General features: G+C 41.9%; 1 protein-coding gene across 3 annotated transcripts in view; it reads left to right on the top strand.

Annotated features, from left to right (window-relative positions):
• dop1b (DOP1 leucine zipper like protein B) overlaps positions 1–11,827 on the top strand; it is a 45,244-nt gene extending 33,417 nt beyond the window's left edge. For all 3 annotated transcript variants that reach the window (XM_034187272.1, XM_034187273.1, XM_034187271.1), the window contains 18 exons: positions 1,969–2,068; positions 2,159–2,350; positions 2,872–2,994; positions 3,082–3,216; positions 3,302–3,357; positions 3,433–3,537; positions 5,195–5,261; positions 5,361–5,514; positions 6,035–6,117; positions 6,197–6,306; positions 6,408–6,557; positions 7,279–7,340; positions 7,455–7,583; positions 7,671–7,807; positions 7,905–7,960; positions 8,056–8,199; positions 8,359–8,491; positions 10,147–11,827. In XM_034187272.1, coding sequence (XP_034043163.1) covers positions 1,969–2,068; positions 2,159–2,350; positions 2,872–2,994; positions 3,082–3,216; positions 3,302–3,357; positions 3,433–3,537; positions 5,195–5,261; positions 5,361–5,514; positions 6,035–6,117; positions 6,197–6,306; positions 6,408–6,557; positions 7,279–7,340; positions 7,455–7,583; positions 7,671–7,807; positions 7,905–7,960; positions 8,056–8,199; positions 8,359–8,491; positions 10,147–10,410 — 2,200 coding nt within the window. In that variant the 3' untranslated portion in view covers positions 10,411–11,827. The remainder of the gene's footprint in view (positions 1–1,968; positions 2,069–2,158; positions 2,351–2,871; positions 2,995–3,081; positions 3,217–3,301; positions 3,358–3,432; positions 3,538–5,194; positions 5,262–5,360; positions 5,515–6,034; positions 6,118–6,196; positions 6,307–6,407; positions 6,558–7,278; positions 7,341–7,454; positions 7,584–7,670; positions 7,808–7,904; positions 7,961–8,055; positions 8,200–8,358; positions 8,492–10,146) is intronic.
• Positions 11,828–16,748: the final 4,921 nt, after the last annotated feature.

Here is a 16,748-nt window from a genome sequence, read left to right as displayed (position 1 = left end):
AACTCGATACTATAATTTTAGTCGTCACGTTTTGTGTTTTCGACGTGCCAGAATGACAGGGTTACCCATGTTGCAATTTCATTGGCTCACGTTCTTCTCACATGGACGTAAACAAAGCGCATCTCGTGGCAGGCAGTGCTTCATTTATAAAGTGGGAGGTCCCGGAGCGCAGAGGATGGGTGGCTCCGGTGCAGTGTTGCCAGATGTACGATAATTATCGTATTTGTACGATAGTTTTGCCCTCTGTACGATGTACGATCAATAATGGGAAAAAACCCAAATATGTACGATAATTTCAGTTGGTTGCCCAAACACGCATCTCTCTCTGACACCCAAGAATCATTCTGCAGGCGTTGCACTCAGGCGGCATCAGAGACACAACACACACAGGGCTGCTGCTGGCTTTGGGCTGCCGGGACAGTCATTTGAAAGCCCGCCCCCTCCCCATACAAAGTAATGAGTTCCCATCCAATCTCTGCAGGACAGGACAGGAAGATTCCCCAACCAACATCTTTTTTTTTCTCGAAACTGTATTTCAACAAATGCAATAACAAACGAACAAAACACAAGAGCAAAGAGATATACAAGAAAAATAAAAAAAAAGTTCAAGTTCCTTATGGAGGTGTCAACATTTTTTCTGTGTTCAACAAAATCTGCACAAGTGGCATCGGATGACGACAGCGACCTCGAGGTTGAATTCGACTCTTTCTTGTCTGGTAATTAACACGTTTGTGTTACTTCACAGTCTGGTAGTGCATTTGCTTGTGCATTTGCGTTCTTTTTGTGCCATAGTTTCCCCATTAATATAATTACTGTTTAAAAATGTGACATAAAATTCTTTGTAAATAAAAAAAAAAACGCTAAAATAGCTACGTTATATGCGTTTTGTTTGTGTACGATAATTTCTCCCAAAATACGATAATTTTGAGGTTTTGGTACGATAGTTTCATATTTCATATCTGGCAACACTGCTCCGGTGCAGAAAAACAAGAAGGGCGGGGGGGGGGGGGGGAGGGGTTGCGAACAATGCTGTGCGCCACACTTAAAATAAACTGCACACCCACACAAACACGCACACACACCTTCACAAATGACACTAACATCCTGCCTTTTCCTCAAACATTACTACATTTATGTTTGCTGTATGTCTATGTACGTTTCTGTCACTTTTGCGCTCTTTTTCATACTTTTCCCTCGTTTCAAAAGTCACCGAACGCACTTTACTGTAATATATGCAACATATAGCATACTGTTGGAAAGCACGGGTTCTTGGCTTGCTGTCAGTGTTGAAATTTTTCAGAGTGAGGGCTTACATGAGAACTTACGGTAATGAGAATCAGCGGCGCACTAGTGTGAAACTTCCGTGTTTTTCCTCTGTGTTATGACATCACAGGCTTACGTTTACCGTAATACACCATATATATCATTGGAAATCCCTTTTTTTTTTTGGCAAATTAGGTTGCCAGATACCTACAACTGCATTATTGATGAAGAGAATAGATTATACATCTTGTTTGCAAAAACTTTTTTTTTTTGTTAGCTCCACAAGTATTTTTTTTTTGTTGTTGTCTTGTTCTCTCAGGTGTAGGCCTATAGAATAGATTCGTGATTTTGGGTGCAATTGTGTTATTTAAGCTATTTGTTTGTTTGCCTACACACTTAATATTGTAAATAAAGTGTTAAATTATTCAGCATTATGTCGTCATATGTTATGTATTATGCTGTACTTGTGCGTCTAATGGTATGAGTGGGTTAGGGGGTGATGGTGGTGAGCAGGGGGGCCGGGTGGGGTGTGTGGTATTGTCCCTACCAAAGCTGAGACCAAACCTACGCCCTTGTCTTCACATCTGAAATATTTGAAGCCTGGGAGGAATGAGATTCTGCTAATTGTATAATTACTTATTTCCTTGTCTGAATTTTAGTTATTTGACTGTTACCATGAATGACATGTTTCTGCCTTCTGCTCAGCCTGAGTGGTAGAAAGGAGAACATCGCTCCTGACTACCCTCTGACGTTACTTGAAGGCCTGACAACAATTGCACACTACTGTCTGCTCGAAAACAAGCGGGTGAGAAAGATGTCAGACACACAAAGATCCACGCTTGGTAAATGTATGACGACATAAAGGCTGATTTGCTTGTCTTACTTCTCCTGTCAGTCATTGGTTGCGTGCGATCCCGTGGTTGTCCGTAATGCACGTAATGCTGTGATTGAAGCTCTACCACACATGCTCAACAGTATGGCTCTGTTATGGGGTGTGGTCAGGAGGGAGGAATCTCAGAAAAGGGGATCTGACTCTGGCCAGAGCAGCAGAAACACTTCTACTTCTGTTTACTTCAAAAACACCAAGGTGTGTGTGGACATCATGCCAGCATGTTCAACCTATTATTTTGTTTCACTTCCTCTAATGTTAAACACATCTGTTTGTGGGGTTTTTTGTTTTTATCCCCTCTGTATGAGATACGGGGGGGTGATACAACGATCAACATGTCTGTGTTTTCGTTTGTTAGCACGGTATCTCAAAAACCAGTTGACCAATTTCATTCATATTTAGCATAAGGGTATACTTTGGTGATCCCCCAACACCCCTTCAATTATGGTGACCTTGGGGTCAATTTCAAGGTCACAGCGAGATATTCAAGATATTGTCATTGTCACCGTTGTTAGTGTGATTTCTCAGAACCATTTCACCAATTTCCATTCATATTTCGCATAAGGGTGTACTTTGGTGATCCCTGACACTTTGTATTACTTATTTGTGGGAGCTACATGGATATGTCATCTCCTGATGACTCTTGTTAAGTAAAGCCTGTGCTAGATTTCTGGGTTTCCTGCGTGAAAGACTTACATTATTGTGGCTTTATCCTGTAGGTTTTGCGTCAACGAATCTTGGAGTTCCTGATCCCTCTGACTGGGCAGTATGGAGTTCAGTTCATGGCTTCAGTGGGAGCAGTGTGGAGCAGCAGGAAAAGTAAGAGGAGGCACAAAAACAAAGTAAGCACTGCCAGCTTGTTACAAACAAAGATGAGAAGATTAGCTTTAAGGTTCGCAATGGGTTCATTAGGCGTTTGTCGTCTTTAGGTTTTACCTGTGGCTAGTGAACCTCACCTGATCATTGTGAATTTGGTGAAATCCCTGAGCACCATGCACACAAGTACTATCCTGTATTTGATCAAGGAGGTGGTGAAGAAACCGCATCAGATCAGAGGAGACCAGGTAGGCAAACTGAACACACCAGACTAGTATCCAGTCAAGTTTATGTCCAAATTAACAAAGTGTTATTGTTTCAATGTTTTCTCAGAAGTCAACCCTGGTAGATATTCCCATGTTACAGTTCAGCTACACTTATGTCCAGAGGTAAGTCCCACAGTACAATGCAAGTCCCAACCTTGTTTTTTCTTTTAATATACAACTCTGTCTGTTTTTGTGTAGTATTTCAGCTCAGGCCCTGCAGGAAAATGTGTCTCCTCTTCTCAGTCTCTTACGGGAGTCTGTACAGCTAAACCTGGCCCCACCTGGACACTTCTTACTACTGGGGTTTGTTCAGATCTTCACATATTCATTATTAAATAATACTTTGATTTGTATAGAGCACAAGTAAGTTTTTTAAGTTATCTCATTTAAACCTCACATATGTTTCATAGAAAAGTCATCAGCAATGAAAGATTCCAACAATATCCACCTATACGAGGTCTGTTAGAAAAGTATCCGACCTTATTATTTTTTTCAAAAACCATATGGATTTGAATCACGTGTGATTACATCAGACATGCTTGAACCCTCGTGGGCATGCGAGAGTTTTTTCACGCGTCGGTGACGTAATTTCCCTGTGGGCAGTCTTTGAGTGAGATGTGGTCCAGCCCTCTCGTCGATTTTTTTTTTGTTCATTGTTTAGGAATGGCTCAGAGACTGCTGCTTTGTCTGATCAAATTTTTTTCAAAACTGTAAGGCACAACTGAGTGGACACCATTCGATAAATTCAGCTGGTTTTCGGTAAAAGTTTTAACAGCTGATGAGAGATTTTGGTCTGGTAGTGTTGCTTTAAGGACAGCCCACGGCACCTGACTGCGATCTGCGCTTCGAGGCGACAGCGTCTCGCCGTTTCAAGTTGAAAACTTACACATTTCAGGCTCTGTTGACCCAGTAAGTCGTCAGAGAACAGAGAACTTTGAGAAGAAGTTGGCATGAGGAGTTTATTCGGACATTCCATTAACGGACATTTTGTAATGAAAGAACGTGCGGGCAGAGTCGCATGTCGGGCCGGACCCGACCGCGGGGGGTCGCGACAGGAAAAACACCTCTGTTGGAAACCTTAACGGGCAAGTTGGAACATGCCCAAGCTGTTAAACAATTTCTCAGTTACTCACTTGTTGAAAGCCATCAAAAGCCGCCTGAATTTTACAAATGGTTTTCAACACGGAGGTGTTTTTCCTGTCGCGGCGCACACAGATTTGCCGAGTCGTCACGGAAATGACTCGGCAAATTTGCGCGCACGTCTTTCATTAAAAAATGTCCTTAAACAGTGGAATGTCCACATAAAGTCCTCATGCCAGCCTCTTCTGAATCTTCTCTGTTCTCTCACGACGTCCTGGGTGAATTAAGCCTTAAATTAGGATGTTTTCAGCTCGAAACAGGCCGACAACGGCGCCTGGAAGCGCTGCAGGATGTCCCGCTCCGAGGTAAGTCCTTACACCGACAGAAACACCCCATAATCTCTCATCAGCCGTTAAACTTTTCACCGAAAACCAGCTTAATTTCTCGAATAGTGTCCACTCGGATATTCCTCACAGGTCCAGAAAAAAGTTTGATAAAGCAACGCGCGCCGTCTCGAGCAGCGTGTGAAACAAAGGAATTCAGCCGAGAGGGCGGGACCACATCTCACTCAAGGCCTGCCCACAGGGAAATGACGTCACCGACACGCGTGAAAAAACTCACGCATGCGCACGAGGGTTCAAGCATGATTGGTGTAATCGCATGTCATTCAAATCCATATAGTTAAAAAAAAATAAAATAAAAGGGTCGGTTTATTATCTAAGAGACCTCGTAATCTTCATTAATGCATTTTTTTAAGACTATCAAGACATCACTTCAGTTGTTTGTACTTGTCATTTTAGTTCCCTTTGGCAAAATTTTGGTTTTTGGAAGTTTGCAATCCATAATTATTCTTTTTTTTTTTTTTTTTTTTTTTAAACAGTATAATCAATGACTTCGTTAATAGGCTGCCCAACCTGGACAATAAGAAGGACAGTCGAGACCTGCAGGTATAGTGGATGTTCCATTGGTAGTTGCAGTTGAGTGTAGTTGCTAACATTTTGACTGATTGTATGTACAGTATATGCGTTAAAAATGTCTTTGTGCAGGAAGTGACTCAGCGGATCCTGGAGGCAGTTGGTGGGATTGCAGGATCATCTCTGGAGCAGACCAGCTGGCTCAGTCGGAACCTTGAGGTCAAAGTTCAGCCACAGGTCTGTCTTGAGGCCGAAGAACCTGATGATGCAGAAAGTGACCATTATGGTAACTATATTTGATTGAAATTTGCGGGCATTGACTTCTTGTATTTATTCTTGTGATTTTAAATTAACATAAATTAATGTACAAAACTAAAATAACATCTATTTAGTCTTAGACAGACTGGACCAAGTAAAATTTACCATCTGCTTTAGTTGTCATAGAAACAGTTTTCCCTAAACAAACCATGAGGTCATTGGTCCTTAGATGGCCAAAATGTTCTTCGTTCCTTGTTACATTTGTCCTGAGACTAGACATCTGTCCCAATGTTCTTAGTAAACAATGTCTCAGGTGTTACCTTAACAGTCATTTGGAGTCAGTAGTTAATAACTCTGACAGAGCTGTAATTGATACATCAAATTATAACATCTGACATGTCCGTAGGGGCAGTAATGGAACAAAGTTTATCCTCTGGAAGCTCACATTAAGTCTGCCTGTTGTCCACATCAGACATAGCCACATTTAATCAAAGTTTTGCCAAACGTCCATGTAAATCACCTTTCTGTCTCCATGCATTCCTTTACAGAGTCAGTGACTCAAGGTACTACCATGGTTTCCTCCTCAGCACCTTCAGTGTACAGCGTCCAGGCCCTTGTTCTTCTGGCAGAGGTGGTATTTTGTACATTTATTTGTGATGATTGTGAGACGTTTTGCTCAAGTTATAACTAAGCAGATTCCCATTGTGTAGATCTTGGCACCACTTTTGGATATGGTGTACCGCAGTGATGAGAAGGAGAAGGCAGTTCCTTTAATATCTCGGCTCATGTACTACGTTTTCCCCTATATGAGGAACCACAGGTAACTACTGTATATTGACATTATGGCACCTGAGCTGTTGATGGCATCAGCTTTTGTCTCTGGTGTTTCACAAAGTTACTGTGATGGTGTTTCTCTTGTAGTGCTTACAATATGCCCAGCTTTGAAGCAGGTGCTCAGCTGCTTAGTAGTCTGAGTGGGTACGCCTACACCAAAAGAGCCTGGAAGAAAGAAGCATTTGACCTCTTCATGGATCCCCTCTTCTTCACTATGGATGTCCTATGTGCACGCAGGTTAGAATAAGTTTATGTAGGAGGAAATAAGAACTTTTTGCCAGAACGTCTTATTAAAAGTATTTACACACTATGTAGCCCATCTGTCTGTCTTACCACCTTAGTGTTTGGAGTTACTTATTGTAAGGAATCTGTAGAATGCCCATGATATGATGGATATAATATCCTTGGTAATGGAACTAAGGATTGGAAATATTCATCCCCTGACTTGTCTAACAAAATGTGGATGTGAAAGTGATTATTTGTTAAAAAAGCAACTAGTTTGTCCAGTTATTTTAACTTCCGAAAATGGGCGGCTAGTGTATATAAACAGCAATTCCTTAATGGTTGAGATTTTTGTGCCCCTTGACTTAAAGATGAAACTCTGTATTACCAACACAGCTTGATTTGTTTTATTTGAACTCCTGTGGTGGTACACAGAGGCAAAATTGCAAAAATGGGTTCCATCCAATGGCTTATGGACCTGACTTTAATTACAGACTCAGCATTATTACTTTTGGAATTGAAAACAATCGCTGTGCAAGTATAATCATGCAAATCCCATTCTATCTTCCCATATTTTCTGGTAACTTAAAGAAATTGCTTCTCCAATTTGTCATAATCTTGCATCTTACGTTAACACATTTTAATATCGAGTTGTCTAGTAACTGTAGCTTTATGAATCAAGAACAAGTGCCTGATTAATCCTGTTTTACTTCTGTTTGTGTGTTTAAATGTATAGTTGGAAATCAATCATTGACCACTTGTTGACTCATGAGAAGACCATGTTTAAAGATCTGATGAGTGAGTGTCGTGTACATTTTACACCCATTCTACAAGATCTCTCAAACGTGCCAAAGTGACCTAGTGTCAAACTTTCTTAATGTGTAAAATGTGCATTGTTTTTTTTTTTAATAGGTATGCAGAGTGGTTCCCTGAAACTGTTTGCTAGCGTGGATCAGAAACCCATGCTCCTTAAACGTCAGGCGTTTGCCATGTTCAGTGGGGAACTCGACCAGTATCATCTCTATCTGCCCCTTATTCAAGGTGACACTTGAGGGTTTTTTTTTCTTCACTGTCATGTGGTTGCCATCTTTGTGTAAAGGTTATGAATCTTACTTTCTTTCTGTTTAGAGCGTCTCACCGAGACTTTGCGTATGAATCCAAGCACAGCGGTTTCAGCTCAGATTTTCCTGATGTTTCGAGTTCTCTCATTGCGGATTTCTCCCCAACACCTCACCTCTCTTTGGCCCATCATGGTCACAGAACTGGTACACTACCATTGACCTTACAGCATTGTTTCTGTTCGCACAGGTTTTTTTTTTTTTTTTTCTTTCTTTAATTCTTTGGTAAATTTTGTTTTCTCAGATTCGTGTGTTTACACGTCTAGAGAAAGCACTGCAGACAGAGAAAGAAGTGTCAAAGTAAGTTAATAGCCTTGTTCTTAAATCTACATTTCACTTTGCATTGTTAATTAAAATACATGCCCCCCCCCCCCCCCCCCCCAAATTCCATACAGGTCGACTAAAGTGACGCGTGGAGTAAATGACAGAAATGGACCCGTGAATTTCTCCCAGTCAGAATTGGACATGTACCTGTCAGCCTGCAAGTTTCTGGATGCGTCTCTGGCTTTTCCTCCAGAAAAGATGCCGCTCTTCCAGATGTAAGAGACTAAGTCAGAACCAGAGGACCTCAGAACTTAAATACATTCAGTCCTCATGTACTTTTCTAATTATTCACTGTTCCATTCTTATTCATTATTATTATTTGAAGTGTTTGAATGGGAGATTACAGGCATTTTGTGCATGTGTTCCATGCACAGGTATCGCTGGGCGTTTGTCCCCGAGGTGGACGTGAGTCGCTTCAGTGGCCCAGAAAACGCTCTGATCGAGGGTGCAGAAGAACGCAGTCCACAGGTTGTCAGAGTTCTGGAAGGAATACAGCAACGATTTGGGGTACATTTTTTGCATTTTCAGGTTGGGATTAAGCTACTATAACTTGCAGACCTGGCACTCAAGTCTGCGCTGTGTAAATTTGGGTGATTCGTTTATAATAACTAAGTATAATCTCAAAGTGGGATAGGCCTTAAAACAGTCACTTGTGTGGTTGTAGCCCCAAAACCATTTCTAAGAATACAGTTTTAATTTCTTACTTTGTTAGACCAAAGTAAAATGTGACTTGGCTAATCTCTACATCTGGAAGAGGGAATGAGTTGCTGTTCTTGAATGGCTGTTGAGGTTTGCTTCAAAAGCTAGCATGTTTCCATGCTAAAATTTAAAGCAGAAATGAACATGTTTAAAACCTGGTACAGAAAATTGTCTCTCTACTTAGTAGTTCCCCCTCCATGGCAACTGTGTGGGGGGTGAATTATTTATAGTATCAGCCAAGTGGCCTGTGTGTGCGTGCATGTGTGTGTATGGCTTTGATCACAGTGAAACTGAGGAGAGCTGACATTTGCTGTTTGGTATACTTATGTTTTGGGTCAAGGATGAACACTGCGAAAACAGAAAGTTGATAGGACTAATATTTTTTTGAGAAATTAGTGATTTTAGCTAACCAGTAAACAATGGACATTGTACTGCATTGCACCATGGGAGTTTAGTGTTTTGAGCTTTTAAATGTTGTTATTGTGGTTAATTTAACACTGTTGTTAGTGTTATTGATTTATTGTGTTTTTGAATTTCATTTGGTTTTGGTCAGTTTAGTTAAGTGTTACGTTGCTGTTACCATGAGTGACTAAAGTGTCACGTTCATGAGTGAAATGTGTAGTGCTTTTAATATCTTCCACCACCGCCTCTGTGAAGTTAAAAGCACCTGCTTACAGTAGATTACAGAAGGGGAAAAAAAATGTGCATGCATGTGATTTTGATCACACACAAACTGTGGAGAGCTGACATTTACCATTTATGCATTTTTGGTCAAGGATAAATGCTGTGAAAATGGAAAGTTGATAGGACTAATACTAGGATTAATAAGGCAAATCGACATAAACTAATTGAATTTGTGACCCGTCCTACCTCATTAACTCCACAGGAAAGAATTGTGTGTTTTATATGAATTAAAAATCTAAATTGCTAATTAATATACCCAGCTATTTTGTGCGAAAAGTAACTGAACATTTTCTGTAATATTCTGTGCCAAATTATAGCTAAATAATGCCCACTCTTTTTATAGTTCATGCAAAAACGTAATATATTGGGACAGCTGGGTGTCTATCATATTGCACCATTTAACCAGAGTTCAACATTTTGTTCAAACAGAATTTTGTAGCAGTGTGCATGGAGATTTTAATCCCTTTGTTCTGCTGACCATCTGGATGGGGCAGGTCTGTTTGGCCTCACAAGAATGCTTTGAGGCTCCCTGCTGGAAATCCAGCGTATTGTAAATTTATTCATAAATGACTTGGGTGTTGACATGTACGTATCCTGGGCCAGGGTGGTTAGATTATATAAAAAAATAAATAAATAAAACCTGGTGTCAACTTGAGGCAATGCAGATATTGGGAGTTGGGTCGTCTTCAGGCACTTTAGTGAAAGGGGGAGGTAAAGAAAAGACACTTGGTGCTTGAGTATTGTATCCATTTGCCTTTCATTCTGTCCCCTTACTCCAGGCATTGAACGAGCTCATCACAGAGTCATCAACAGAGCGTCTACAGTTCCCGTTACTGACTCAACACTCTCTGTCCTCCATCACCCAGCTGGTGCCCTTCTTTTACACCCTTTGCTGCTCCTTCCAGGGCCCACCCCTTCATAAGTATTCACTCGACCACCCTTCACCCCACTGCCCAGTTGCAGACTACCCATTAGACAAAGCTGTTTTGAAGCGGCTGGAGACCATCACTGAGGAAGAGTTCCTGGACAACATGGAGAATTAGAACTGGAACGTGAAACTTTCAGAGAACACATTTAACTAAGCTTTTAAAACTAAGATTACAACCTGCAGCCATATGAATACCTACAATAGTCATCTGTTGAGGACAAACTTTAAAGAGTGGAAGTGTTTTGGGTATTCATTTTACTTTATCACCTTAAACTTGTTGAATCTCCATGTGAATCCGTGTATCTCTGCAGTGCTCTCGCACTGAATCTGTGATGGAAGGGACAGTGCTTTTCCAGTATGCTTGTTTGTATTTGCAAATTTGAGCAAGTATTAAGACCAAAACCTCTCTGTTGCTGTTAATCTCTAAATTGATGCGTTGAACCACAGTCATGAATGATTTGTTCACAGATTTTTACGATAACCTCTGCATATGCACTTTTTAGGAAACTTTAAAAATGTGATTTCTATGATTGCTACCACAGGCATCATTTTAAGCTGCTTAACCATTTATTTCATGACCCCTGTAACTCAGCTACTTAATTTTTTTGGTTTTTGTCCCCTGTCATTTCCCCTCCAGACTGCGTTGTTTTGAGTTGCACTCTTGCATTAGTGTCACTTTAAGATAATCACACCACTGTTTTCTCTTAAAATTAGAAGTATTGCTGTCTATCCTTATTTCAATCCTTTTTACTTCTTGTTGCTTAATGTTTGTCAGTATCTTCGGCACAGCCTCTGCCTTGGCGACTTTTACCACCTCCTCCCTGGGTGTCTTGCATTCGTATATCAGCTAGGTGACGTATACATTATTAATTTTGCAGTTGAGAACATGCCTAGTTTCTAAACTGTTTCACATGGGAAAGAACTAATCTTCATGGGCCAAACAAGACATTAATGTAGCCTGTTGAGGATGTAATATACGTATATGCGGTCTGCTTTGTTTTAGAGTAAGGTTTTTAGCACCAGTGTAAAATTGTACATTTTATCAGCTAATGCTGTTCTAAAGCTTAGAAGGACACTAGTTTTAAAGGGCAGATAACTGGAAATTTTGCGTTCTTGTGACTTTTTCATGACTTTATTTAATCACACGTCTGGTGTACATACTGTCTTGCTGTTAGTCCGGACTGTTTATTTTGAATACAATGTGCAAAGATGTTGAATCATTACAGGACCTGACCTGCTTGCTCTTGTTCAGTTTTGTGGTTAAGATTAATTGCTAAATTTTATTCATACACACTCATCAGGAACACCCTGTGGTACAGCTGTTTGTTGCTTTCCTTGCCATAGTTGGTTTTCAAGGGAAATATCCTCTCTTTGTAGTGTTTTTGTTCCCTTTGTTTTGTAGTTTTTATGACTGGCATTGCCTTTTGTGACATATTGAAGGATATAAAGGTAATTTATTTAGGATGGTTAAAGGAGTGTGTCAAATTTTTAGTTTATAGGAAGACTTCAATAAAATTAAGTAAGCCTCTAAATCCTGTGTTTTCACTTTGTAAATTTGGTCAGCTGTCTTGTTGCATATACGGTACATTGACCAAACTAAGCAGGTCATCATAAATGTGACAAGTGCGGTATCTTGACTGAGATGTTAAAAGTGGATTCCAATTTCTAGATTTTTTTTATTTTTTTATTATTTAATACCTGAGGCCACCAAATATGGCCATTGGGTATTGGGAAGGTGTCGGGTTTAGAATACTGTACCTTTGATAAGAGGAAGAGACAACCAAGCAATAAAACAAGTGAGAGATAGAATTCAATTTAAGCTCGCGAGGAGTGCAGTCAGGCTGTACACCAAAGCTACACTAAAGTCTGGCCTGCGCTCCCGCTCTTTTTATTTAGGACTTCCCTACATACATGGGCGGTACAGCTCCTGAGGGGAAGAGTGATAGCGCGTGAGCTGTTGCCGCAGAACTGCTGATTGCACAATACATTCAGGATGTTCAGAACCTTTTTAATCTTGGGCTCGGTTAAGATGTGTTTGACATCTAACGATTAATCACACTTCTTCTGACAAAAGGACTGATGTATCACAATCACACTGTGATTGGAACATTCAATTCTCTATTCTTTATCACATGTCCTAAAAAGAGCTTAGCGTGCACACAGAGATACCACAACCTGCAGAAACACGTCATGTCACATATCTTAAGTAACCTTCACCCATCACATCAGTACAATACACTTTATCAGAGCCGAGAGAACTACATTCTACCAGAGCAGAGAACACAAAACATGCATGATAAAATGAAACCGTGTATCTACAGAATAACTCCAACATTTCCCCCCTGTTTATCATGCATTCCAACGGTATTACATCTTCACCTAAAAGTAAACAATTGTTACTAAGCAACCACTTCTTATTCAGATTTTCAGCTGCAGGGTCATTAAACAATGGTAAGAATACATTTACACTCGGGAGGTCTTATCGTTGGTGTTGAGGTCATCGTCAGGTTCACCATAATCACCTGGATCAGGGAACAGATCTGGAAGATAGTGGTCGTAGTCGTCTTCTTCATCAGTTTCATCATCGTCATCGCTTGGATGGTTACCCAGAAGGGGGTATGCCTGAGCTGAATCCTGTCTGGCTGGTGAGATAGCAGTGGTTATTCTATTGACTAGACCATGTAGACAAGGAATACAACAACATCCACACAAGGTCAGAATTGCAGCAAAAACTGCTATAGATATAAGCGCAGAGGAGACCAAAGTGCGATACTTCCCAAACACGTCCAGCCACGAGTCCCAGAATTCGGCATTAACGCCGCTGTGATCCTTCATCTTGTTCAGTGTCCGCAGGCCCTCAATGGCCTGTATCAGGCTTCCATCGGCTGCTGTGTTGTTCGGTATGAATGTGCAACACTGTTCTCCAAACATTGCACAGACTCCTCCTTTCTCAGTGAGTAGCATGTCCAGGGCTATGCGGTTCTGGAAGGCCATCAGTGAGGTGGCTGCCAGTCGGGAATGTACCGCTTTAAAACCTTCCTCTGTCCAATTTCCCAATTTCTGCACGTTGTAGTGGATGTAGTTTATTCTGTCTACGTTCTTATTAATTGAGCACCACCAACAGATGGAGGATTCAAATCCAGCTGCTATCTGATCAGCCAGTTTGTACTCATCAGGCACTCCTCTGGGGACTCCTATTGCGTCAATATATGTTGGATCTCCCACTCCTTTCCAATCTCTTTTTACTCTATGCCAATTTTCAGGCACCACAGACTTTAGGTGCGTCAGCAAGTCCTTGGCTAAAATGGGAATGGCTTTTACTGGGAGGAGTAGGGACACTAAAGCACAGTAGTCTGACACATTCCTAGGCAATCTGTCAAAAATTCTATTATCTCAACACCACCACCACACGTCACTTCGGCTGACTGGTACAAATGAACCGTTTATCTGTATTATTCGACTACACCACTTAGTCTTGTTCAGATTTCCCAGTGGTTTCCCTGTTCCGGGCAGTTTGATACAGGAGAAATTTCCCAAAGCTACCTTTTCTGAGAATATTGGTTTGTTTTTTACCGCAGGCGCAATGGGGTAAATGTGGTCCCATACTGAACAATTGTGGTTTCGGTGTATTGTTGTATTTTTCATTACCACCAATAGGTAGTCGTCCGATATCGCTGCTGGAATCACCTGTAAAATTGGTCGGGGCCCCATACATACTACGCAATCCTGTTTTGTGGATTTTACTGCTTGCTCCGCCATCAGCGGGCCTTATGCAAGCGGGCCTGCTTGGCTCTTACAGACCCCGGTCCGGGGAGAAGGTCACCCAGTATTGTTTGATTCGTGGTGTCTCTTGAGGCATTTGTATTTGGTGTCTTTGGGCATAGCACAATCTTCCAGCAAGGATCATACCCCGCTTTGTATGCACACAGTGCAAACGTGTGACATATCCGTTCGATTGGTCTGCTTATCGGGAATTTTAACGAGTTTATTGTGAATGTCACTGTTTTGGTTCGGCCGCTGACTGTTAGGTTTGATATAATATTTTTCCAACTATATGCTTCGTCTGTCCACCCATAGGAATTTTGTGGCCAGGCGGACGGGTAGCCATTCGTCAGAAAGGTATTTCCCCACCAATGACTGGCACGGGGAAAACCCGTAGTCATGTAGAAATCATAAGCCAGCCATTGTCCAGGATCACCAATCCAGCTATCTTGTCTGAGGGCCAAAAAGGGTATCTGTACAACATAATAGATCCTGGGCGTGGTGTAACAGGCATAAAACCATTGGTAGGATGTTTCCTGGTCTTCACAAGGATTTAGTCCGCATAGTATCTGCCTCCCATGATTGTAGCAGGTTACTCCCTTTGAGGTAACCACACATCGTTTAACGCGGCGGATTGAATTTCCACTTGTAGTTTCGTCTGTTCTGGTTGTGATGTTCTCTACTTCCCCAAAGTCAATTCCCTTTTTCATTAATGGTGTCCACACGTGCATTCCCCATATAGTGACTGTTATGGCTCCTAACACTAATGCCCAGCAGCACAATGCTGTTTTCATCCATAATGGTGTATGACGCAACATAGTCAGGATCTCCCTAAAGTCAGTGTCCTAAGTTTCTGGTCAGTGGCTTGTAATTTCTTCTGCTGATTTTCGTGTCTGCCCTGGATCTTAACACTAGAGCCACACACTATTATCAGACTTGCTCACTTTCCGTACTTACACTGGGTTTACAGAGATCACTTTCTTACAATGTGTTAAATGTATCCACGTTTGTCTTTCTCCTATTTTTAAGGCTGTGGGTGTAGTGAGCAGTACTTGGAATGGACCTTCCCACTTAGGTGAGTGCCAGTATCAACGACAGTAAATACTTTAGCATCTGGTCGCAACGAATTTAACAACGTGTACGGATCCGGGACACAAGGAGCTCTTTGAACAACAGCATTGTTGACAGCTTGTAGGTCTTGCACCATTCTCCAACCTACGGAGGGAGGAGCCTTTTTTACCGGAAAGATAGGTGTGTTACATGGTGAATCGGGGCAGGGGATCAAGACTCCTGCCTTCAATAGATCTTGTATTACCGGTCGGATCCCTTCCGTCGCATCGGGTCTCAAAGGGTACTGCTGAACACATGGGCGATATTCCGTTTTTGGTCTAATTTGCACTGGTAGGGCTCCTTTTACTAGCCCTACATCAGAGGGTCCTTGGGACCAGAGGGTAGGTGGAACTTCCACCAACCTCTGCTCATCCTCTGGATTCAATAAATATGATCATGCTGTCTGTTGAGGATTATCGCAATGGTCAACACTACTCCCTGCTTCCAAATCCGTTCTATGGAGAAGGAGTACATGGAATAGACCGGTGGAAGGACTGAAAAATTCTCCACTCCCTGGATGGGATTCAACCCAATCGGTTGCATTTATGCCCTCTTTGACCATAAACCCTAGGCTTTGCCAAGTCACGAGATATGGTTTGAAGAGGGACACATGGAAGGGAGTCCCAGTCCTATGTAATCTCTGAATTTCTGGAGGAACATGAGAGACCGCAATTGCAGCTCTATTTTTCCCATCATGGTAAATACAGTCTGCTACTGCAGATGTTGGGGTTACTTCCTCCAAGAGGCTCTCATAGTTACCGTCCGGTCCTGGAGTACCCTTGAACCACAATGTGACATGGAGATCTTCCGGTTCATGTGTTTGTTCAGGATGAGACAACAATGTTTTAGCAAACGACAGAACAGATGCACCAAAAGAGGTGGGGCTAGCATCTCATAGTTTCAGAAAATAATAATAGTAGCAGTTTAAGGTGTAATTTGAGCCTAAAGTAAAGACCTGCAGCTGATGTTGTCGTTTTACTCGCAACAGTCCATTGTCCGACACTAGAGACAGTCCCAATGCAGTTAGACCATCTCGTCCGAGAAGATTAACCGGACATTGGGGCATCATCAATACAGAGATGCAACATGACTTCCCTTCTGGGTCCCGAATCCACACGGGTTGGGACACAGGGACAGCACATGTCTTCCCATTGGCTGCTCTTACCCAAAATGTTTCATCACTGGGCTGTAACCCTACCGGCCATGAGCAACATGTTGTTTTACATGCGCCCGAATCGCATAGGAAAACAACATGCTTCCCATTCATCATTAAAGTCACTTCCGGTTTAGGTACATCACACATCAGCAGATCTTGAAGGTTTAGATCTGCCTCAGGGACTAAAGGTCCCGTTGATGTTGCTTGTCGGGCGGTTAGTCATTGCGGATTCTGTGTTCTTTGTGGGCAGTCCTTGGCGAAATGTCCTAATTTGCCGCAAACCCAACACTCATTTGACCTTCCAGCCCAGGGCTTTGGGGGAGCTGACTGGCCTTGGCCCTGCCAATTTCCTTGCCTGTCCTGCTTCCATTGCCTCTGTGGGTTTGATTGAAAACGTCCTCGGGGTGGGCCTCTAAAACGGCCCC

Source organism: Thalassophryne amazonica, chromosome 14, assembly GCF_902500255.1.
Source record: "Thalassophryne amazonica chromosome 14, fThaAma1.1, whole genome shotgun sequence".
NCBI lineage: Eukaryota > Metazoa > Chordata > Actinopteri > Batrachoidiformes > Batrachoididae > Thalassophryne > Thalassophryne amazonica.
Note: the sequence above shows the minus strand (reverse complement) of the source record. Positions and strands in the feature narration are given on the sequence as shown.